General features: G+C 37.8%; 1 protein-coding gene across 1 annotated transcript in view; it reads right to left on the reverse strand.

The window, feature by feature from the left end:
- Positions 1-25,158, reverse strand: part of ntrk3a (neurotrophic tyrosine kinase, receptor, type 3a) — a 948,732-nt gene that overhangs the window by 486,021 nt on the left and 437,553 nt on the right. Inside the window, exons 6-9 of the mRNA XM_028822657.2 lie at positions 22,745-22,887; positions 22,139-22,280; positions 9,055-9,348; positions 3,173-3,234 (exon numbers count right to left, since the gene is read on the reverse strand). Of these exons, the coding sequence (XP_028678490.2) occupies positions 3,173-3,234; positions 9,055-9,348; positions 22,139-22,280; positions 22,745-22,887 (641 nt within the window). The remainder of the gene's footprint in view (positions 1-3,172; positions 3,235-9,054; positions 9,349-22,138; positions 22,281-22,744; positions 22,888-25,158) is intronic.

Raw genomic sequence — 25,158 nt, forward strand, 5'->3', positions numbered from 1 at the left:
TGAACTTATTTCACTTTGATATGCAAATATTGTAATGAACATGGAAATTTAGTTATTTCATGAAGCATTAAGGTCTGCAGCTCCTTCAGTGTGTGATCTTGCCTAGACACACTCATACATCCGTTCATAAAATATACATATATTATCTATCTCAGGATTCTCTTTGTTATGGTACATGCTTACAACTGGTGAATACAAAGCTAGAGAGTTGAACAAAATGTCCCTTTTCAATGTCTTTTCATACTCTTAACACTATCTCCTATTTACTGCACATCTTTCATTTATCACAAATGAAGAAGAATTATCAAAGAGACTGACCATCACTTTTCTCTTTACTGAACCATTACAAAATTTATATTAATTTCTGAGTCTTGCTATTTAAAGCTAAGGAGGTCTGCATTACCTCTTACATCAACCTTCTAATTGAAATCACATATATGTCCATATAACTCGAATGATTCTTAATAATTGATCATTTCAATATTTGTTATTCATTGCCAGCTTTGTTATTTAGATATACAGAGAGGCACCTTTAGCCTTGATGAAATATTAAACGAAAAAGTGCTTTCTTCCATTCAAGTGGAATATTTCTCATTGCAATAACAAGGTGTTATTGTCAGCTAGGACCTGAGGCGGGTGTCAGCAAGCAAATCGTAATGTAAACTTGCAGAGAAGATGAAAACATACACATACACACATTTCAACTGGTTTAAGGCAAGTGAACAAGAGTAATGGAGGAAGAAATATTAATACTACCTGAAATGTCTGTAAGAAAATTCAGATTGGACTGTCAAAGCCAAGTCAATAATTTTGATGCAAGGCTTCTTTTATGTACATGAAAATACTCATTCTTTTTCCTGAGTGGCATGAGAACAGTTCAAAGACAACAGATCATAAGTACATCTATTATGAATGCCATGGGAAATCTGAGCACATTTTAGAGTGAAAATCATGTTATTGACAACTCTCAAAAGCATGTAATTAAAAGTGATACCATACTGTCATCAACAAATCGGACTTGACAAAAAGGAATATGCCAAAGCATTTCTTCATGCTGAATAGAAGCAACGCGCACACGCAAGAACATGTAGGGAAATGCAATGAGCAAAGGAGTATTTAGGATTAGGGGCACTGAACTGAGCCTTATACCTCACTGCCTTGCAGTATGCTGACAGAGTCTGTCAAGGGATCCCTTTAAGAAATTCATCTTTACCGTTACACATTTGAACCAGCAATATACATAGCATTCTGGTAGCCTTAGGCAAACTGTAAAAACGGAAAACAAATTTTATTTTCAACAGGTTTCACTTTTAACTAAGTAATGATACCGGCTTATTCCTACATTTAATAAAGTCACAAAACTATTATAAAATAATGCTGGAACTTAAATGCAGGACAAATGAAATTACGATGAGCAATTCGATATTACTTAACTAATCATCAAACTTCACAGACACTTCCTGCTTGTCTAGGAAAAATTAATAACAAAGTACTGTTTAAAGATGAATTTAATATGAATGTGTATAGTAAAGCATCTGCTAGACTGAGTTTAAATGAGACCTGAAAATTTGAAATTTCATATAATGTAGATAGATAGATAGATAGATAGATAGATAGATAGATAGATAGATAGATAGATAGATAGATAGATAGATAGATAGATAGATAGATAGTGCCTTTCAAATATCTATCTATCTATGGAAGAGAAGGTCTGTGATACGGTTTGCATATTTGCAGTTGGAGATCCACGAAGGGAGAAAAAACGAATCACGTATCATAAAATAGTTTTATTCCTGAGCTTTCAACCCCTATCAGGGGTCTTCATCAGAGGATAATGCTTAGACTTACAAGAATCAAAGGCAATATATAGCAATACATTCAGTATGGAATGGGGGTGGGTGGGTGGCGGTGACTAAGTCAGTATGATCAAGGGGGGGGGGGGGGGTTGTATAGTTTAATCATTGTTTATATGTCCTTCTTAAGTTGGCATATGCTGGGTTTATGTCCAAGTGTCTGTTGATGGCGTTTTCATCTGATAGCCAAGACTCGGCCAACTCTCTGGCGCTTTTTGTACTGGTCTTAAATTTTACTTTTGCGTTGTCCCAAGTGAATGTGTGTCCTGTCGATTTAGTATGTGCATATATCAAAGATAGTGCGTTCTTTCTTCTGACGGCGTTGCGATGTTCCTGTACACGTGTTGAAATTCTTTTTGACGTTTGTCCTATGTATACAGCTGAGCAAGAATTGCATGGAATACTATAAACTGCGTTTCGTGTTTCGGCTGTCGATTTCTTGTTTTTAGCATTAAACAGGACCATGCGCAGATTGTTCGTGGGTTTATGTGCTATTCTGATGCCCCTATGTGATAGATAGATAGATAGATATATAGATAGATAGATAGATAGATAGATAGATAGATACTTTTTTAATCCCCAAGGGGAAATTCACATTCAAATTCAAATTCACATGAACAAAAAGGATTTCAAATAAAATCTAGCACTCTATAGACTTTCAAGAAGTGTTTGGTAATCTGAAGCTATAAAGGTCTGACAATTAAAGAAATTTCTGAAATCTAAAATAAGGAATTTAATAATTGATGCTGAAATACATTTACTGAGCCTATAGTATTGTGCATTATTTACTCTTTCACCAGTAAGCCATCAGTCAAACTTTAACTGATGTGAAATCCTTCCTGTTAGTGCTCTCTTTTTGTCAGCTACAGCTTTTATTTATTACTTCAGGGCATCTTATAGACAGCTGGGTTGCATTTTTTCACAGCTTGTTAAATTGGGTAAAGTAAAATCAATTTGTGTTTTCTGATGTGTGGAATAACTTACTTCGTGGAATGCAGTGTCTTATTAATATAAAGCCCCTTGCATATGTGCCTTGAGTTCTGAATTTACATGTACATGGAATTCCCATTGACCTTCACTTCATGTTTTAACAAAAATACTTTAAAATTATTTGAAAATTATCAAGCATTTATACATGTCTGAATAAACCTCTTTTGCTGTTTTTCAACCAATATTATTTTCACAACTTTACATTTATATTTAGAACATTAGAACACTCTAGACAAGAACAGGCCATTTAGCCCAACAAAGCTCGCCAGTCCTATCCACTTATTTCTTCCAAATATATATGTTTAAGCACAAAAAAACATCTTGCTCACCCCAAAAGTATCCTCTTCTGGCTTGTCTGTTATGCCTGCAGAAGGTGTTGGAGGCGAGGTGTCTTCAAGATACAGAATAAAAGAAGAGAGTGGGAATCAGCAATGCTATTTTATATAAACCCCAAACATTATCATCAGTACACACTTTTAAAAAATGTTAAATGCTTTGATATAGATGTACAAAAATAAATAAATCTCGAGTAAATTTTACATTTCTAGAAAAATGACACAAGGCAACTCCTAAAGTTTAAAAAGTTGAAATGAAAATGCTTGCTAACAGTTCCTGGTTTGCGACTTGGCTCCTCTCCACAATTGTGACATGATGAAGGAAACATGAAAATGCCTGTCATACATTAGTTCACTGTAAAAAGACAAGTGACAGAAAGAGGTGCATCTTGTACTAAATGCAAGCATGAAAAACAGCAATCTTCAATCAATATACAGAAATCATTAGTATTCTATGTAAGCAGCAGGAGAAAATGAACACAATCAGTTTACAAGCCATGCAGTATCATAATAGTGACATCTGATATACAGTGCATTCCAAGTGAGATGTTAAATAATTATTTGTTCCCTGTCATCTTCAAAACTGGTGCAGCAGATTGACAACATATCTAAAGTTGTTTCCTGCCTTGTCTCTAATGATGCCAGGATTAATTCCATCATCCTTTAATCCTGGGTTCTGTGGGTTTTATTCCAGTGAATGGATGGATGGAAGTTGACACTGAATGCGTGCATCACCGTTTAAAGCATTAGAACCCTGCTGTTGTATTAAATATATCAGTTCTGGATTGTTTGGGATTGAATACTGTAACTAGTCTTTGTAACACATTGTGATGAGACTGCCTGATATATAATACTGGTCATCAGAAAATATAAACACTGATGCACCTGAAAGACATTATATTGTTTAAAATGTATAAAAATAAAGAGAGAGAGGTTAACTCTGTGAGAAAATAAGAAGTGTAAGGGGTCACATATTACAAATATAAATATACGTTGTGGTGGATGCCCAGCTGGGACGCCCCTTCTGTATATGGTCTGGAGGAACGGACATGGGCTGCACAATACCTCCTCCAGGGTCGCCGGATGGCAGCCCCACTGGGTTGCGGCGGTGCCTCGGACTCCCGCAGGGCTTCACAGGAGTCGGAAGTTGGTTACAGCCCTGTTGGGATCAGAGGGAGCCGCCAGGGAGTGCTGCAACAACTGCTGAGCCCTCTTGGACAGGTTTTCTGCCACACCCAGAGGTACTGCCGGAAGTAGGTCAACAAGCTCCTGGAGCACTTCTGGGGGTGTTATAAAAGGAACCAGCAGTCGTTACTCTGGGGGCCAGAGTCAAGAGGAGGGAGACAACGCTTGCCGGTGATGAGTGTGGTGGTAAACAGGAGATTATTTGTGCTTGTACTTTTTGGTCTTTGTGGGACTATGTTGTGCCTGTGGGACATGGGGAATTTCGTGCCCCACAGGTGAAGAAGGTAAAAGTTTATTTCTTTGACACGTGTGCCTCCTATGGCTGTCTGTGTCAGGTCAGCGCTGGGAAGCGCTTTTGTCACAATGTCCACATAAATAGGATAAAGGAACCTATGGTTTGCTCTTTCTCCAAGGCAGATGAAGCACAAGAGGGAATGCAATATAAATAGGGTTTGAAAATTCAGGAAAACAATTAAATGAAATAGTTCATATTCAGTTTGTTGTTCTGCTTAAAAAAGGATTGCACAAGCATATTATCATGACAGAAATATTTGTATTTTTTTTAAATATGCAATAGAAAGACTTCATGCCTGCAGTTCTTTTTTCCCTGTTCTTCACTCTTAGCATTTTTGCCCCTCCACGTATGTTTATTTAGTTAATTTCTTATTGTAGTTGGTTGGTCATTTTTCCCATATAGTATGTATATTGTAATAAAAAAGCTTTAAACCCTGAGGAAAGTGGAACCTTAACTATTTCATTTGCTGAACACTAAGAAACATCATAAAATGTAGCCAGTTTGTACACTGACATATCTGAGATGTTTTAAATTGTGAAAAACGTTTTTAAAAGAGTTGAGCCTCTCTGTATTTTATGGAAACGTATTTTATGAAAACACTTGCCTTACTTCAAAGATACTTTTAATGAATTACTTTGCAAGCATGAAAGACATTCTTAAGGTCTGTATGCTTACTTCTTAGAGTCTAGAAAACCGGCTCTTTAATTGTCAAGGAAAGAGTTCAGAGTATCACACATTAAAATCGTTCTTTTTTTGTCTTTTTTTAAATGTAATAAGATCAAACAGATCTAAACTAAAATCCAGATTTCACATTGTGCAAAGCTCATTTCTTTTTACAAAGTCCCTGGTGTTTTTGTAAGCTTTATTAAAAAAAAAAAAAAAAACCTTAAGTCAAAATTCAACAAGAGAATGATGAACATCAAACCAGCAATTGGCTTGTCAAACGTCTATTATTGGGGATGGCGTGAATTTATATTAAACACATAGGAACAAAATGTTAATTAATAAGTTATACATAACATAAGATCAAAATGTGTAAGATCTAAGGTAGTTTTTTTGAAAAAATTCTCTTCATTTTTTACTAAATTTATGCAGTCATTCAACTATAGTTGACGCATGATCTATTTCTTTATATTAGATTGTTCTAAAGATCACGTCTTTTTTAATAATGTGTTCTAATGTAAAAGAATGGCATCTAAAGATCAGATAGTAATTATGTTTTAACAGCTTACTAATTGGCCACACAACAGATGGACTGCCACAGGCACTGTTATAAAGTTGAGGCAATCAATGTTCCCACCCTCTCACATTTCTGATAGCCATTTCACTCAATAATAATTAACTCATATCAACGCGTTCACTGAACTCTTGGCTCCTCCCTGGGATGCTTTGAATCTGCTTTATATTGCCGCATTCTTGCTTTAAGGGTATGCATAGCTATACGATTAAGCATATCTGGTAAATGATGTGCTGCTGATTTTGTACACTTAGTGAACCAACATCTCCCCGCCTACAGAAAAGATGTAAAACGTGCGTTTACATTTATAATGCAGAACATGGAGTTATACCACACTGCCGACTAGAACATCGCATAAAGGGATCATTTTCCTGCAGATCATCTAATGTGGTCTACCTCATTCTCTGTATGAAATGTCCTGACACTGCACTCTATGTGGGAGAAACTGGACAAACACTCTGCCAGAGAATGAATTTCCACAGGTTCCACATCAAGCATAGCAACACAGATGTTCCTGTAGCGGCCCACTTCAACAACCATGGACACTGTGAGAGGGACTTTAAAGACACAGTGCTTATGGGAAACACAGCAAGACAGAAAAGAATGAGAAGTCAAACTCATGCTAAAATTTAACACATTACAACATGGTTTAAATAGAGACCAGATATGAGGATTGTTTGCATCTCTCAGACTGACACAGACAACCTGTCTACAGACCCACATTGTATGGAAAAACTCATCAGAAACTTCAAAAGATTTTGTTGGACAGTTATCTTATCCAAAGATATTGATTATAGTTGTTCTTCTCTCTTGCTAAATGAATCTTAGCCTGAAAAGGTCTATTAATCTTTTACATTTAAGATGTCTCACAGAGTGGTGCAGTGGGTAGCGCTGCTGTTTCGCAGTTAGGAGACCCGGGTTCACTTCCTGTGTCCTCTCTGCGTGGAGTTTGCATGTTCTCCCTGTGTCTGTGTGGGTTTCCTCCGGGCGCTCCGGTTTCCTCCCACAGTCCAAAGACATGGAGGTTAGGTGCATTGCCGATTCTAAATTGTCCCTAGTGTGTGCTTGGTGTGTGTGTGTGTGTGCACCCTGCGGTGGGCTGGCGCCCTGCCCGGGGTTTGTTTCCTGCCTTGCGCCCTGTGTTGGCTGGGATAGGCCCAAGCAGACCCCCGTGACCCTGTAGTTAGGATACAGCGGGTTGGATAATGGATGGATGGAAGATGTCTCACTTAAAGATTTACCAATGTTGTTACTTGTCCTAGTGTCTATATAAACACAGGGAACTCTACTTTCTGTATTACATCTTGCCTGAAGGAGGGGCCTTGCCTCGAAAGCTTTCATATTGTAATCTTTTTAGTTAGCCAATAAAAGGTGTCATTTTGCTTGACTTCTCACTACATTCATAATGGCTAACGCGGTACAACACCCTAGTACTACACTTAGGTAAAGAAATTGTTTATATTAGTAAAGCAACTTAGCCAACTCATTTCTGTGGTCTATTTGTAACATACCAGACTATTTTCTAAATGAGCGTATTGGTTGTAAGAGAGGAGGAGGAGGAGAAGGTTGGGAGGTTGCACTGATATAGCGCGTTGCCGCACCCACCACACGACAAACCACCAAAGGATCCCAAATTAGGACCCGAGTGCAGCCGTGCAATGCGTGACACCTCAAAACCTCACTAGTTTAAATGGAGTGGTACAGTGTGTGGTTTTTTACAGTAGGTGCCACCAACCTCCACATTTTCCTTGTAGTTTGAGGACCTGCTTGCAGGCCGCGAGAAAAGTTTTTTTTTTTTAATTGCAAAATATTATTTGAATTGCTATGCCAAAAAAAAAAAAGGATTTAAAGTTTCCATCGATTATACCTGCACTCAGTTTTATGCACTTACTATTACCCATATTACTTTAACTTTGAAAACTACAATATGATCTCAAGTGGTGTAATTATTAATTGATATATTTATGTCAGTCATTACTACTATATAACAATATACAACAACTACTTAATGCTTTTAGTACATTTTTATACCCTGGGAGCCTAGCCAAGTTTAAGTAACCTCATCAAAGACAAGAAAAAAGAAAAATCCTTGTTGCTTCTTGTCCAACCCATTAGCCATTATGGCATATTATACTGCAGTTGTAAAATAAGACATGTATGGGACGTTAAAAGGTAATTACCCATTAAAATAAGACATGCACAATAAAAACCTTTGCTTTTATATTATAAAAGTTTTTGCTTTTATATTATAATATTCACGTATTGTTGTCTTAATTATGTGTTGCTCAGCCCAGATCGGATGCCATGGCACACTGTACATACAGTTATACCAAAGTCAGTCACTATCAATTAAGCAGAATAACTGCTAATTGTACTTCTGTGATGGCGATTTGGTGCAAGAAACCATTCTTTTGCTGTTGTATTACTAGATGTATTCATTTGAATTTTGAAAAAAACTCATTTTAACAAATTTATACTCCTGATTACCCTTGTGCATTTCAGCATTTATAAAAAAATATAAATGCTTTTACCAATATTACTATAATCATGATCTTCTGGAGGTACAAAAATGTTACATATTTTATAATGCCTAATTAGCAATGACATTTCTATGCAGTTACAGTTCCAACTCTCAAATTCCTCTTCAAAGGAAATTATTGTAATTATTAAGTAAATCACTTCTTTCCTGAAACAACCTTCATCTCGTATCTGATCTATGACCCATTAGAAAAAAAATTAAAAATATGATGATGTGTCTTGTAAAGTTGAGATACGGTAATTAGGCAGTCAGTCCTAATACAGGAAATTAACCCTTTGTAAATGCATTGCACTTGGCAGTGTTTTTTCAGATTGTCATTGAATGGGAAAAACTGAGTTATATATATCAAATTAAGTTGAAAAGTTAACCGCAAAAGAATGTTTTGCATGTATATAAGATGACACTCATTATTGTATTCAAGACAATTGAAAAATGTGGGAACATTTTAAGTATAATAATTCCTTTTTAGTAATTTCTCTTTTGAATCTTCATATAAAGATGAATCATTTTACAGGCTAGTGCATTATTCCACAGAGAAAATATTTGAATGATAAAGCTTACTGTAGATGGATGGATAGACAGATATAATGTAAAAAATGAACTCCCTGAAGAAAACTTACCGTCTGGAGTGGGAAGAAAGTGTGCAACGATAGTCTCTGAAGCAAGGCCCAGCTCATTTTCTGCTTCTAGGGTATAGTTTCCATTGTTATAATGAGTCGGGTTATTGATAAGGAGGCAGCCTTCTTTGTAGTCCAGGTAACTTTCTGCATCTGTGTAAATGTAAGAATTTTCCTGGATTTCCACGCCATTATGAAGCCAGCGAAGAGTCGGAGGTGGATTACTGCGCACAATGAATGGCACGCAGGTGAAGTGATGTCTTTCTGGATCCATTAGCTTCAGGATACGTGGGGGAACTGTGGAAGTGGAGACAGAACAAGATGTAACTTTGCACGTAGCAACTTGTGTTCAACTACAGCCTAACAGCAGTCACTTCTCATCTCAGTTTATATACTATTGGTTTTGTGTCCGTTTAAAAATGTTGCTTCTTTCCTTCATTTTAATTTTTACTCATTTAATTCAGAAGATTGGGTTAAGTTGCCATTTTTTGCTTTAATATTAAGAATTCTTAGCCAATAACATTTGCCTTTGTGCTAAATCATCACTTAGATAATTCATTGTTAAACAGTATGTTTTTATTTTCACGTTGGAATATATATATATATATATATTCTTATGACCCACAGTAAAACTGCTTCATTAATAAGTTGAGATTTTTTTTTTTTTTAAACAAATGTAGAACATTTTTTATTTCTTAGTAAAAATACACTGAAACAGTCATAGACCTGCTCTGTAGTAAATATTTCTCAAAGACCAATACCAGCCAGGTCAATAAGCATACTTTATAAATAGCAGTACCTTCTGCATCCATAAAAAAGGAGAAAACTATGTTTAATATGTACAAAAATACCTCTAACAATTTAAGACTATTTAAAATAAGTTCATTTTATAATACTAATAAAAGTACTGTATATACTCGCATTTAAGTTCTCCCGCGTATAAGTCAGGACTTGATTTTACCGTATAACTTCTGGTATCTGATAATGTCGGATTATGATTTCCTAACACCCACCAGAAAGAGTAACCACAGAGCACACTGCCTTTTTTTTCCTATGTGACTATGTGACCACATGGTAATACCCGTACTATTCTGAAGCGACATTGGATTGGCAAAAGAAATTGGAAACTGCACTGCTGCAACAAAATTTGATGCGTCTGAGAAACTGGTGTGAGATTGGAGGAAGGAAGAAGATGTAAAAAAAAATTAAGTGTTGTATTTTTGAACAAGCATATATAAGTCAAGGTCTGATTCTATGATCGATTTTTCGGGTTTCAAGACCCGACTTATACACGAGTATATACGGTACTCACTAAAAAAATAAATGGTCAAACTCTCATTTTCATGTTCAGTTTCATGAACAGGAAATTGCAGTATTAACAAATACATTCTGTTTACACACTGGGGTTGAAAAAGCTTCTGGTTCGGTTTTGCATGTCCAATTAATGTGACACAATATTTTAAAAGAAGATTCACAAGTAACTTTAAACCTTTAATTAAAAAAAAAAATTCAACATGTACAGTATTGTGAAAAAATATTTGCCCCTTTTTTGGTGTTATGCATTTTTATATACAACATTCAATGAGGGCAGAGTGCTGGCTCTGAGGCGAGGAATCTGTGCCAGCAATCGGGTTGCCGGTTTGAATCCTGTAAACGCTAGATGTGACTCCATTCCGTTGGGCCCTTATGCAGGGTCCTTAACCTGCAGTTGCACTGTCCTGGCTAGGATGTTAATCTGCATCTACCAATGCAAGTAGGCCCTTTAATTTACAGGGAAAATGTGGGCGTTGGTGGCCGAAGTGGCACTCCAGCCGCTATAAAAAACCTCATACTGTTCCATTCCATTTAAACTAGTTTGGTGCTGAGGTGTCACCCGCTGCATGGCTGCAATCGAGTCCTAATCTAGGATTCTGAGGTGGTTTGTCATGTGGTGAGTGTGGAAATGTGCTGTATCAGCGCGTGCTCCTAACCTAACATTTAACAACTTGTATAAAAAGCGAAGTTCACAAAGCCAAAATGTTGAGTCATTAGCTTTCTTTCTTTTATTAGCATAGACATTACCTTGATTTTTTTTAACTTTTGTAGATAATACAGAGAGGCAGCTCCCAACTAAAATCTATAAATTACTGAAAGAGATTATTACGGTATTGTAACATGACAATACAGTCTCACAATCCAATTTTTAGTCATACAGGACAAATCTTATTCCAGCATACACAAGTAAAAAGAGATCATCAGAACAATGCAGGGCCCACTCACACATACACCAAGACTCCCACTGGCACAGGGCTAATCCAAAATTATTACTTAACCTAAAAAGCACATGTTTGGGATTGTGGGAGGAAAATTGAAGTACTTGGAGAAAACCCACACAGACATAAGTAGAAAGTGGAAACTCCACACCAACACTGACTGGGCATGGGAGTCAAACCTAGGATGCTGGTTGCATGAGGCCGTGGCAATGGAGCTGCACCACATCATCCATATTAGGACATTGTGTTTAAAGAATTTGACTCCAGTTGCCTAAGGTAGAGTATGTCAGCATGCAAAATGAAAACACTATAGAAAAATAATAAAAATAATCCAAAGCATCTTGTAAATAGATCTTTGTTGGAATTATAGTGCCATAATTTTATTTTTATAGTTTTTTTAGAAGATATTAAATACCATACAAAGGTTTATTGTTTATAGAGCATAACGCTATGTGATCAGATTTAGCAAAAAGCCTTTGTGTCAAAAATAATCCTGATAACAACTTTAAATATGTGTAAACGCTTACACTTTTTGTTAGCTTATTTTCCAGTTAGGCTTAATATACCTTTACAGATGTAATAATCTGACTGATAAATTTACTGGTTGTAAACTATAAGAGATTTCTTTAACCGATGAATGGTACAGTTTACACCTGTTAAATTTCATATTGATTAGCTTATTTGTTACAGTGAAGCAGATCTGATTGAAGAGACTTTTCTGTGTAGGAGACAGCTGTGTGCTGTAAGACGCTCATGACAAACACTACCGAATAACACTGCTAAGTGCTGCAATATTAAGATGCATGTCTAGGAATAATTTTATGTATTATATGCACAGGTAGCATCCTTTAATTTGTTAGTGGGAAATAAATAACAGTTAATATGATACCGGGCGGCATGGTTGTGCAGTGGTAGCGCTGCTGCCTCACAGTTAGGAAACCCGAGTTCGCTTCCCAGGTCCTCCCTGCGTGGAGCTTGCATCTTCTCCCTGTGTCTGCGTGGGTTTCTTCCGGGTGCTCCGGTTTCCTCCCACAGTCCAAAGACACGCAGGTTAGGTGCATTGGCAATTCTAAATTGTCCCTAGTGTGTGCTTGGTGTATGATTGTGTGTGCTCTGCGGTGGGCTGGCGCCCTGCCCGGGGTTTATTTCCTGCCTTGAGCCCTGTGTTGGCTGGGATTGGCTCCAGCGGACCCCCGTGACCCTTTAGTTAGGATATAGCGGGTTGGGTAATGGATGGATGGATGGATGGATGGATAATGGATGGATTAATATGATACCATCTACAAAACCTGTAATGTATATTTAATAATGGCATGCAGTATTTTTTAATGTATCACATTTTCTAAATGAGCAAGTGTTAGATAAGCATGTGAGAAATTAAATGCACAAAATTCTATGACTTTTCTAAATGTCATTAAGGCCTTTTGTGCGCAGACATTCATTTATCCTCGCATATCCAGTAATGGGAGAAAAAGCATATTATCTGGAAAATGTAAAAAAAAAAACAAAAAAAGACAGAATTGAAAAAGTTGTTTCATCCATAGATTAATTATTTGACACAATGAATGCAATGAAAGACATGGTTACTCCAATTAATTTATAAAAAAAACATCTATTCAGATTTCACTGATCCATCTATTTCATGTATAACCCACTAGTGCAGTGCTTAACTTCACGATACCAGTTCAAATTGAGACACCAATCCACTGCAGGGTAGACTTGCACTGGGACAATTTATCACACACATTTTTAGGATGTAAGGGGAAACTTCTGCACACAATTACAGAACATGAACATTATAGACACGAATGCCAGAAGTCTCATTTATAAAACTTGTGTTATTTGATTATTTGAGCGTAAAAATATACATACGCCAAAAAACAGGAAAATGCACAAGTAAAAAAAAAAATCGGATTTATACATGCTGTATACACATTACTATCTGGTTACCTCTTTGTAAATCACAGTCATCTTGTAAATGTGTGTACGTGAATACACCTCAAACCCCACTTGGTTGCAACCCTGAAGCAACCATATATAGACTATGCTAATGAAACTTGAACGTATTGTGAAGGACAGCCGGGTCCCATGCCCGGCAGGGACGCCCCTGCTGCATCTATTCCGGGGGAGCCACCATGGGCAGCTCAGTACCTCCCCCGGGACACTTGGTGGCAGCCTCCCTGGTGGACGATGATTCCCCAACCTGGCGCAAGGCTCCATGGGAGATGGAGTCCTCCACAGCCTGGTTGGGGGCTTGGATGGCCGCCAGGGGGAGCTGCATGGACTTTCCAGCCCAGCTGGTCGACTCGTCAGCCCCACCTGGAGGGTCAATTAGGACCAGGTAATCAAGCACCTGGTACGCCTCCGGGTGGGGTATAACAAAGGCCAGCCACCACCACTCGAGAGAGCCAGAGTTGGGAGGAGGAGGACTAAGCCTGAGGGGGAGTGGTGGTGCTGAGGTGGATAGAGAGAAGAAGTGTGGTTTGTGTTAGCAGTGAGTTTTTGGGACTGTGTTGCGCCTGTGGGACACGGGGAAGACGTGCCCCATGGCTGAAGAGTAATAAAAGAGTTTTATATAAGTACATGCCTCTGCCTGAGTCTGTGCCGGGACGGGCGCTATATAGCGCCTTTTACATTATGCAGTCACTATGCTGCATACGTTCAGTGGCTGGTCGAGCAGCCTGCCCTCCTGACACACCAAGACATTTGGCTGCACTCCACAACTGTGCATGCAAGATAATGAGGGACATTACAGCTCCTCTCCCTGTCCACTACATTCTGGAGGTTGGGGAAGACCATAAGGCGCCAGCGTCTGAACATGCAGCCATTGTTATTTGGTACATGTAATGATATGATTGCAGTTACAGTGAGTAGTACTGACCGTATGAATAACTAAGGGATCAGACAGTTACTTTACCAACAAGCCAGGCACCAATATGCCTCAAAATAAACAAATCACCAGCTGACCCAGGCCACCAAGCCTCAATGTTTGTCAGTCTCATCTTGGCATCATGGATGACTTGTGTGTTAATGAAATGTCAATGCTTATGGTTAACAAATGCAGCTTCATTCTTGCTTATATCCTTATTGCAGTTAGTGCAATAAATAGCTCCGGTTACATTAAGAAAACAATGTCACTGCTGCAAATTGCCTTCTTATGTTAGCAGTTTGTTTTTTTTTTATTTTGGACAAAACATGTTATGCTTTACATATGTACAACCACACCATACAAAAACTGGATGCAGTGCCTGCAGCTTCCAGCACACTGGGCATGATGGAGTGAAGCTTGGATGAGATATTACTGACCTGTCAGACAGTTTCCAGAGAAGTGACAACAGCCAGTCTTTATAAATTGATGAAGAGCAAAAAAAAAATTCTTCAGTTCAAATATGCAGCATTGGCACTCTTAAAAGGGAACTAAAATACAGTCTTCTATATCATAATCATTGCTTAGCTGGTTTGGCTGCATCTCCATACTTGATTAAGGATGTTGTCATTTCCAAGTTTCTCCAAAATGCCGCATACAGTTGGGTAAGAGGTGACGTTTTCTTTCATAAATCCCGATTTTTGCCTAGAAAGCTGATTACACACATTTCAAGTCTCTTTTTGTGCATACGTAAGTTTTATAAATCTGACCCCTGGACTCTATACAGTAATTGGATGGCAGGGTGGTAAGAAAACAAACCGGAATGGAAACTGCTAGAAGAATTATAAATACAATTACAATAGATATGCTAAGAGTACCACTTAAAATCATAAGAGAATCAAAAGCAAGTGCAAAAGCTGACTTTGTACTCATCATCACAAAGCTGTCACAACAAGAAATGTCAAGGATATAGAGGTATTTATTGATTTACAACAATGACGTCCTCTAAGGCGTGCTGGTCCATTTTGATGAAGACCAGATTCAAAAAGTAGAACTATGCTCTTTTTGCCCTTGGATTACAATTTACTGAACTTTTGAACTACAGTACCGATAAATCCTCAATCCTCACAATCTTCAAAAGTATCCTGAAAGGAGCAACTGCTCTATCTAAATGATCAGTTTAGCATCTTTGTCATATTGTTAGCTCTCCTAACATTTTTATTCATTTGTCTTATACAGTACTAGCCGTCCCCCATGGCTTCGCCCGTGTAGAAGTGAAACAGGACAGTGAGGAGGGCTCCCTACTCCTGATTTCACCCTTCCGCTTTCCCTCAGACCGCAGCTTCAGTCTCAGATTAGTGCAAATATATTGCTCCTGCAAGCGAACTATGATTCTTAGTGAGATGAGAGAAGTCGCAAAATCAACTGGGATGTTCAAGCAGATTATTGAAAAAAAAATTATTTAAATCCGTTAAGTAGATCTCTCGTTCGCTAGCTAAGCAGAGGTAAGGTACACGCCTTGAGGCTGGTACGTGAGTGAGGAGGTCCCCGCTCCCCTCCCCTCGGCCCGCTGAGTGTCTCTCGGATTCGTGCAAATAATTCAGTACTGCAAGCAAACTATGATTCTTCGTGAGATAAGAGAAGTTGCAAAATCAACCAGAATGTTCAAGCAAATTATAGAAAAAAACCTGATCTAAATCCGTTAAGTAGTTCTCTTGTGAAAAGTGGACAGTTATACAGACAGAAAAACGTTGGATTTTATATACAGTATATAAAGTGATATGTGCTATACTACCAGAAGTTAGAAAACATAGTATTTACTAAACTGGGACCAGCTGAGGAATTATGTGAAAGATGGCAGGTCTTCTTAGATACAGATCTTCTTTTTTACCCTTGTCACAGGAGGCTGGGGGTCAGACCCAGCCGGGACGCCTGGAAGGACCGGGAGGTGGTCTATATGTCTCCTGGGCCACGAGGAGGCAACCGCCCTGGATGTTGAGGGGACCACGGGGAAGGAACAAGGAGGCTCAAGCCCACTGGGGCCCGAGGCCATCTTCAGGGGGTTCCCCGAGCATCTGTGCTGTGTGGGACTTTATTCAAAGAATAAATGTGTGGTTTTGTAAAGTGCTGGTGTTAGTCTGATGGTGTTCGGACCCGTGCTCACACCCTCTAGACCTTTGCTTCCTAACTTGTCATTTACTGGTGGAGAAGGAGGAAAAGGAAGGATTTGAATATCAAAAAATGGAAAAGAGAAATATTGTAAGAAAATGTTTCTCATAAGTAAAGCAGCTATAATACATTATTGTTTTTAGCTTGCTCTCCTGTTGTTGATGAGTTGTGTATTCTGCATATACTGTATAGCCTTGCAGTGTAGCCCACTATAGTCCCTGACTGTAAGATCACAGATACCACACTTGGCCTGCTCAGAGAGTCATAGATAGATAGATAGATAGATAGATAGATAGATAGATAGATAGATAGATAGATAGATAGATAGATAGATAGATAGATAGATAGATAGATAGATAGATACTTTATTAATCCCAAGGGGAAATTCACATACTCCAGCAGCAGCATACTGATACAAAAAACAATATTAAATTAAAGAGTAATAAAAATGCAGGTAAAAATAGACAATAACTTTGAATAATGTTAACGTTTACCCCCCTCCCCCCGATCTCATCAGTCTGTCAAGCAAAGGACACTGGGTTAAAAGCTATTCCAAAGGACCATGTATTTCGGGTTCATGGTGTTCAGGAGGAGTATCTTAATTAGCATAAAAAATTATAATCTTTAGAACATTGAGATTTTATAATTTATGTTAGGTAGAATGCCTAGAGGGGGCTGGGTGGTCTTGTGGCCTGGAACCCCTGCAGATTTTGTTTTTTTTTTTCTCCAGCCGTCTGGATTTTTTGTTTTTGTGTTTTTTCTGTCCTCCTTGGCCATTGGACCTTAATTTTATTCTATGTTTATTAGTATTGCCTAATTTTATTCTTATATTTTTTCTTTTTTCCCTTTCTTCATCCTATAAAGCACTTTGAGCTACATCACTTGCTTGAAAATGTGGTATATAAATAAATGTTGTTGTTGTTGTTCAAACAACAAGGGTTATAAACATACCATGTACAAAAATGCAAGTTCACTTGAGTATTCCTGAGAACTTGAGTAGATAAGAACTCAAAGTCAGAGCAATGGGAAGTGAACAAAGCATACTTAAATAGAAGTTTACTTAAAAGGTTGCCTCATGTGAAGAAGGTGCTAAAAACTGCTGGAGATTTGAGTAAAACTAAAGTGAAAAATGGCTGTAAACATTACATTCAGTGAAAATGAACAAGTCAGACAGGTTTAAATCAAACCAAACAAAATCATATAAGAAGCAAAAAAATTCTGCAGCAGGCATTTGTATTTGGAAAGGTTGAGAGTACAGACAGAAGAGGGTACTCAAAAACAAATTAGATAGAGGTCATTATGACCGATTATAAGATGCAACCTGAAGAGAAGATAGATATTGGCTGTGACAGAAAAGTCTGACAGGATGTTGTCCAGAAATTAACAGGGACGGTCCCTTGCTATGACATGTCAAAAGCTATTGTCTTTAGAAGTCATATAATAAATTGAATCGATAGAATCAGCTAGCATTTAAGTGGTTTCCCCTGAGTTCAGGTTAACTTATTATGAAGAGAATTTCTAACAGTTACAGTACAAAATTAAGTGACTGCCTACTCTTAACAATGTGTTCTGAGTTTAATACAGAGCAGACTAGTGCAGTGCTATACAGGCAGAAGTTTCTGTTCCATCCTTACTGATAGTTTAAAATGCAGCAAAAGTAACTATTATTAAAACTAATAAACAAGGTGACGTATGTCCAGGTTTTAATTCTTAACATTGGTTTTTGGCTACATTTAGATAGATAGATAGATAGATAGATAGATAGATAGATAGATAGATAGATAGATAGATAGATAGATAGATAGATAGATAGATAGATAGATAGATAGATAGATATGTGTAAGGCACAATGTGATAGATAGAGGGTACTCCCTCAGAAGTATTTATGTATGAATGGTTTAGCTTCTTTATTTCAGAGGGTAGAAACTAGAGAGTACTTTATGATTGCTTTGCTACATTTCTGAGGAAGTATACAAACAATGCAAATAGCTTAGTTTTAATCTTCTCTGTTTCCATGTGGCCTAAGGTTACATTACCTCACTTACAGTATTTACTTTTATTTTCATTACCATCACTGTAAGAACTTGAAAGACTGATATAATTTTATGAGTGTAATATCTATATGCATGTAGAGTATGTACAGTATAAGAGTATGTCTATTTATATGTATACATGGCATAAGTTTTGGTTATTTTTTTACTGTAGAGGTTATATTATAGGTTTGTGCTCATGGCGCACTTAAATACTCACAAATAATGTCAAGGACACTGAACAAATCAAAATGATGCTCTTACTGAATTTAATATACAGGAACATATATTACAAAAAATGTAAGTAAAGAGTAAAGTAAAGAAAAAAAGTCTATGCAAGCCTGTGTAAACTAGTACTAAACCTCTGTGGAGTGTGGCTTGCCTACCAGCCATATCAAAGGTATCACAAAGCAATCCCTTTTCCATGTCCTGCCACTCTGGCTCTCTCTTGATTTATCAAATTTAACAAACGGTTCTCTTTCTCCAATCAGCGAACTCTTATCTCAACACACTTAAATTACACTTTCAGCTCCATAATAACTCTGCCTGAAGTTTTAAAGTTCCTCTGAAGCTTCATTTCAGACAAGCTATGGAATCATTTTTGGGTTTGGGAGCTGAAGTCACCACAAAAACACTGAACTTCAGCTGTTGGCCCCTTGTGTCCCTAAAACACTGAACCTGGAGTATCCATTGACAGACTGGTTGTTTTTGTGGCCTGCCTTTAAGCTTTAGCATGGTTCTATTCCTTCTCTTCATAAAGTGTGTGTGCCAGCTATGGACTGGAAGTTTGTAACTAATGTTCTGTCACTCTCCACTTTTCAAAAAGGTTTCATTGCTTCTCACTTCATATGAGACTGTCTTCTGCCTTGATCAGCTGAAGGTATCCTCATCTCCTCCCAGTCCATTGTAGCCTAAATCTCTCACTTTGGTGGAGGCTCAGGCTAGGTCTCCTGTGCTCTAGTATAGTGAGGCGCATTACATGTTTGCACTCCAACTGCACGTCTCTCGCCCTGTGCCCACTGATCTTGTTAAGACTCTAGCTTTTGAAAACTGACAGCTCTGTCTCACTTGGATATCTAGTGTGGAACTTTCTGATGTCCTGTTCCATCCTGGTGGTGCTTGCTGAACATTCCTTCACACTAAATCACCTGTATAAAAGTGAACTATGTTTTAAGCCAGGGATCTCAAACTCCAGTCCTGGAGGGCCGCAGTAGCTGCAGGTTTTCATTCTAAGCCTTTTCTTAATTAGTGACCTGCTTTTGCTGCTAATTAACTGCTATCAAATTAATTTTAATTGGCTTGTTTTTTAAGATTTGTTTCCTGGAATATCTTCACAATTCCTCTGAATTGCTTCCTCAAACTAGTTGCTTAATTAGATGCCAAGTCTTGTTGTTAACTAAACCTGCTCTTTAATTCCATGGCTTGTTGCTGCTCTCATTGTGCAATAGCAGACATTTTCAAAATTGTTGATTTTTTTCTTCACTTTTCTAAGAGCAACTGTTAAAATGTTTTGGTGATTTGAGCAAATCAACATTCCTGAGACTTCAGCCCATTTTATTTTCAGATATTGTATGATGGTCAAAGTTTGCTGGCCATGTTTTGGTTCATTTTGTATCTCAATATTGTTTGGCTGCTAATTAAGAAAAGAAACAATTATTAGGTCTGAGTCTTCAAGAGCAAGTCAATTAATATTAATTCAAAAGAAGTTAATCAGCAGCAAAAACAGGTCACTAATTAAGAAAAGGGTTAGAATGAAAACCTGCAGCCACTGTGGCCCTCCAGGACTGGAGTTTGAGAACCCTGTTTTAAGCCTATCAAGTCAGATTGGTCTCCTGCATTCCAAAGATGTACTATTATGGAGATCAGTGACACTAAATTGTCACTGTGACACTAATGTGTCCCTGTGTATGTGTGCATGAAGGAGACCCTGCAAGCACCTAATTAAAAGATCTTCATAATCAAATAAAATCACATTGGACCCCCATATTGTAGGTCTAGTGAATGGTTTAAAATTTAGTATGGAACATTTACTTGCCTCAGATGTCTCATTCCAGATTTAAAGTGGTAAAAGTAATAAATAAATTTGGTCTTAACTTTCACTAATTTTGCTACCTTAAGAAATGAGTACATTAGAGGGTCAGCTCAGGTTGGACGGTTGGGAGACAAAGTCAGAGAGGCGAGACTGCGTTGGTTTAGACATGTACAGAAGAGAGATGCGGAGTATACTGGGAGAAGGATGCTAAGAATAGAGCTGCCAGGGAAGAGGAAAAGAGGAAGGCCTAAGAGAAGGTTTATGGATGTGGTGAGAGAGGACATACAGGTGGTGGGTGTAACAGAACAAGATGCAGATGACAGAAAGATATGGAAGAAGACGATATGCTGTGGCAACCCCTAACGAGGGCAGCCGAAAGAAGAAGAAGAAGAAGAAAGCTAAGCAGCATGTATAATGAGCCTATACTGTAGATTAATTTTCTGTAGTTTTACTGGTTATAAAGAATTATTGGCTGATAACTTCCTTGGGCATTTCACTGTAAATAACACGATCAGCATGCCTCTTGGGAACCTCTTACTTTAAAATTGATGTATAATTGTCAAGATTTAAGCCCTCATTTTTTTGTTTTTTTTGTTTCATATTGCAAAGGTTAATTGATGTTTTTTTAGTTTCAATCTTGACTACACTTAAGAACATATTTTCTGAGTCTCTTGAGGATTTTTTTTATAATGTTAACTTGTCATAACTTTCTAAGAGAGAAATACCACAATTCTTCTTCAATTTTAATCTTGATTGTTTCCTGAATCTTTTGCATGTGTTTTACTCCACTAATTATTTTTGCATTGAGAGTTTGCATAATATGTAAGCAGTCCTGATTGCAGACTTGAGTGCTTTTCATCTTCTGTTCACATTTTTTCTCTCAGTGGTCAGAAATAAGCTGACACGTCAATGAGTGTGAGCAGCTGTCAGTCCTGCAACTATTGATGTTACTTGCAGCATTGGCTTTCCTGAATTTGAGGAAATAAACTTTAGACACATACATATTGCTAATATTTTAAGTGGATAATGCATGTCAAAAGTAAAATTCAAATTAGCTGTGTTACACTCTGTTCCAGCTGACATCACACTGACCAATAGAATAATAGACTGTGTCAGACGCATGTGCTTGGGAGTCAACCAAAGGGACCAGGAAACGCCAATTCCATGCCAAGCCAGGGGGCGGTGGGGTGCACTAAGCCTTTCTCTTTTCTCTCCGCAGACCAACCCTGAGAAATCCCTCCTGTCACAGACCCAAGGAAGGCACTTTCTGTTCCGGCCCCGAGGATGTCACTTCCTGTGAACCACCTATAAAAACCCCTCATCGTCCATACTTAAACAGTTCAGTTTTGGACTCTAACCTGTACATACTGTATGCAAATTTAGGCCTTTTGCAGCCAGGAAAACTATATGGGCGGCTCCCCCAGACCTTCGTTGTGTGTCCGGCTATTTCTTTCACAACTGAAACAACTCAAAGTGATGACACTCGTGAGAAAATGTGTATAAAGTTTTTGATTCTGAGAAAATAACGGGTTTCCATATTTTAGCGCTGCTGTTTTGCTTACATCACATTATACTGCTAGTCCATAAATTAAAGAGATGGTAGTTAGCATCACTGTGTATTTGCATTAGACTGGTGACAGCTGTTTCCTTAAAATTCTATTTCTACAGTGAAGTCAGTGGATGGTAACAAATTTTCTTGACTGTAAAGCAGCCCTACAAGGCCAAAGTGGACACTCACAGTGGACAGAGAGCTGAACAGAGGCATTCGCCATTCCCACCAGATTCTCTGCAATGCAGGTCAACAAGAAGTTGTTGTCATCCCCACTGACGTTGACTAAGGTCAGATTGATGGAGTGAACATTGGGCCAGTTCACATTGCTCTAGAGGAAAAAAGGGACATTTGTTGAGTCAAATTAGTGCCAAAAGCAAAGATAATAAGTACAGAATACTTGCCAGCCCACTATTCTTCAGCTTGTGTCCTTAAACACAAAAGCCTTTTCTTTACCTTTCTTTCTTTTCCTCTTACTTTCATGACAGAGAATACATATTTTAATACCTAAATTGTGAAATTGCTTTGACATTCCTGTTGTCTGCATCAGAAAGGATCCAAAGAAAGTGTATTTCCATTCTAAAATAAGAACTCAAATCATAATGGCTTTAAAAACATCCCTAGTGAGTTAAATAAGAATGTTAAATCCACTCTTTTAAAACAGTCATTAACAATTAAAAAACACATGACCCAATTTGCTAATTTTATGCAAAAAGCTCATTTTCCAAGCAAGAAAAAGAAAGAGTTTATGTATTTTTTTCATGGTCTATGCTCAAATGATCTGGGTGAGCCTACCTGGTGAGTATTGATGGAATGCAGGCCTGTGACAATCCAGTCGACATCAGGTAGAGGAGCCCCTGTCCCATTACAGGTGACCACAACGTTCTCCCCTTCTATCACGGTGAGGTTACTGTGACTAACACTGATCTCTGGAAGATCTGAAGAGGGAACATAAAAGGAATGATTCAGGATTGGTTCGTGGCATGTAGCATACCAGGTAGCTTTGAGTTCATCATATTGCACACTGGCAACATTTCACAAAGAGCACGATGACAGCTACTAGATGTTAATGTTCTTCAGCCATATTTTAAGCAAAATCTGCCAAAAATCATACCATCACCCTAGAAATAAGGAGTGCTAGTAGTAACAGTAGCATTAATAATTTATACATGGGAGAAAAAGTCAGAATGAGCAAAATACTAATAGTAATTTATTCATGTATGAAAACCAATGTTCCTTTATAATTCCTTATTACTACTTAATACATGCCCTCATTTTTGAGGTTTTCCCCTTTTGATGATGACAGACCGGTGTCCTGTTCAGTGGTGTTTCCTGCCATGTGCCCAGAGTTTGAACCCCCTCAACTTTAAATTAGATTAAACAGGTTTCATTTTGTTGTTATGGTATATGATGTCTTTACTTTTGATGTTTATACTTTATTTAATGAGTTGATTCACTTCTTTTGTAGAGTGTCTTCTGATGGTGTTTGCCTTGAAAGGCACTATATACACGAAAGTGTAATAGGTGGTGGGCTGACTAATTGAGTGATTGACATTTTCTCTCCAGGCCACATTATAATCAAGCACATTTTCTAGTTCCATGAATGGATTTCCTAACTTCTGAGTATGTCCTGGGTCTTCTTCTAGTAAGTTGTGCCTGGTACATTCATTCTTCCATCCCATTAAAAGGTGCTCAGGGTACATGTCTACATTTCCAAACTGCCTCAACTGTCTTCCTTCAGTTAGGGGAAGCAGCAGTAGTCCTAACTTTAAGGATTTCCTGTGTTGCTAGATCCCTATCTCATTCAGAGTCATTCAGAGTACACTGCATGCAAGTCTCAGTTTGACCACTTGAACCTATAAACTTCTTCTTGTGGTCACTACATATAAGTGATAACCTGTGGTGAGTTGGCAAAATGGGGTGTGAGGCCTTCAAAATGGGGCATAATGCAGGCCAGGACCTTCACCAGTCGGTCCAGAAGAGGCTTATCGTAAGTCAGCTAGCTTCAATAAACGCCTGTTGTCTTCAACCTAAGCAGGCCCAAAAATGGGGAGCTGTTTTTTAAAGTTCAAAATGCATTGAATGTTCCAAAATATAACAAAAAGGCTTATAAGGTTAAAAAATACACAAACAAATCTCTGGCATATAGAGCCCATATATGGTAAATAGAAATCTTCATGAATTGAAGCCTTTATTAATACAATTAGAAGAACATGGGAAAAGGGAAAAATAAGGCAAAAAGAGATTGCTTTACACAGAATGCAAAGCAAACAAGTCCCAGTAAATAATTAATCTAAAAAGCAGTCAATAATCCACAAAAACCTGTAGCCTAGGTTACCATTTTTTGACTGAATATAAAGTAAAAATGAGCATTCAGTGAGAAGCAGTGATGTCAGGGTGGCCCTGCCTCCTGGGGCTCCACTCACAATGTAAAGAAAATGGCAGCACATTTAATAAGATAGAATACCAATAAGAAATATCAAACAAATTTTTTAAAAGTAACACAAAAAAAAGAAAATTAATAATTTGAAATTAATGCAAACAACCATAAAAGAGAAAATAAATACAAGCCAGGAAAAGACTTTGGCTTTAACATAACATAACCATTCTGTGGCTGTTATTGTAGAGGTGTTTTAATATTTGCCATAAAATAGTCTTTTGAATGGTGTCATTAAACTGCATGAATAGTGTCCTTTGTCTCCTTTTTTGTTTTCATGGATGGAATATCAAGGCACATATAGGCAAGTCTTGAAACGTATACACTGTGGCAATCTAAGGATTTCACCTCTGTTTTCTGCAGATGACAATTACCTTCATCAAAACAGGACTGGAGTAAGCAGCAGTCCGAAGTGGAGTTGTTAAAAGTACATCTGGGTCTTGTTCATGAATGAGGGTAGAGTTGATTATGGCACTGAATAACAAGTCGGTTCAGTTTTTACCAAGCAATAATGGAGAAATGATTGCCAAGTCCTTTAAATTTACCACTCTTGACATACTGTATGGTCATAAAGTATTCCTTGCTAGACCACTTGTTACTTAAAGCCCCTTAATTAGCTTTTTTCCTTACATGGTAAAGTGTGTGCACATTATATCTAGGGAGCTATTTTACAATGTGGTAACCTTTTGGACATATTTGATTATCGCTCAGCGTAACCGCGTTCCCTGTTTAGCACTCAGTTTTAGTAAGTCTGTAGGCTATGATTCATTTC

The sequence above is a fragment of the Erpetoichthys calabaricus genome, chromosome 17 (assembly GCF_900747795.2).
Source record: "Erpetoichthys calabaricus chromosome 17, fErpCal1.3, whole genome shotgun sequence".
NCBI classification, from domain to species: domain Eukaryota; kingdom Metazoa; phylum Chordata; class Cladistia; order Polypteriformes; family Polypteridae; genus Erpetoichthys; species Erpetoichthys calabaricus.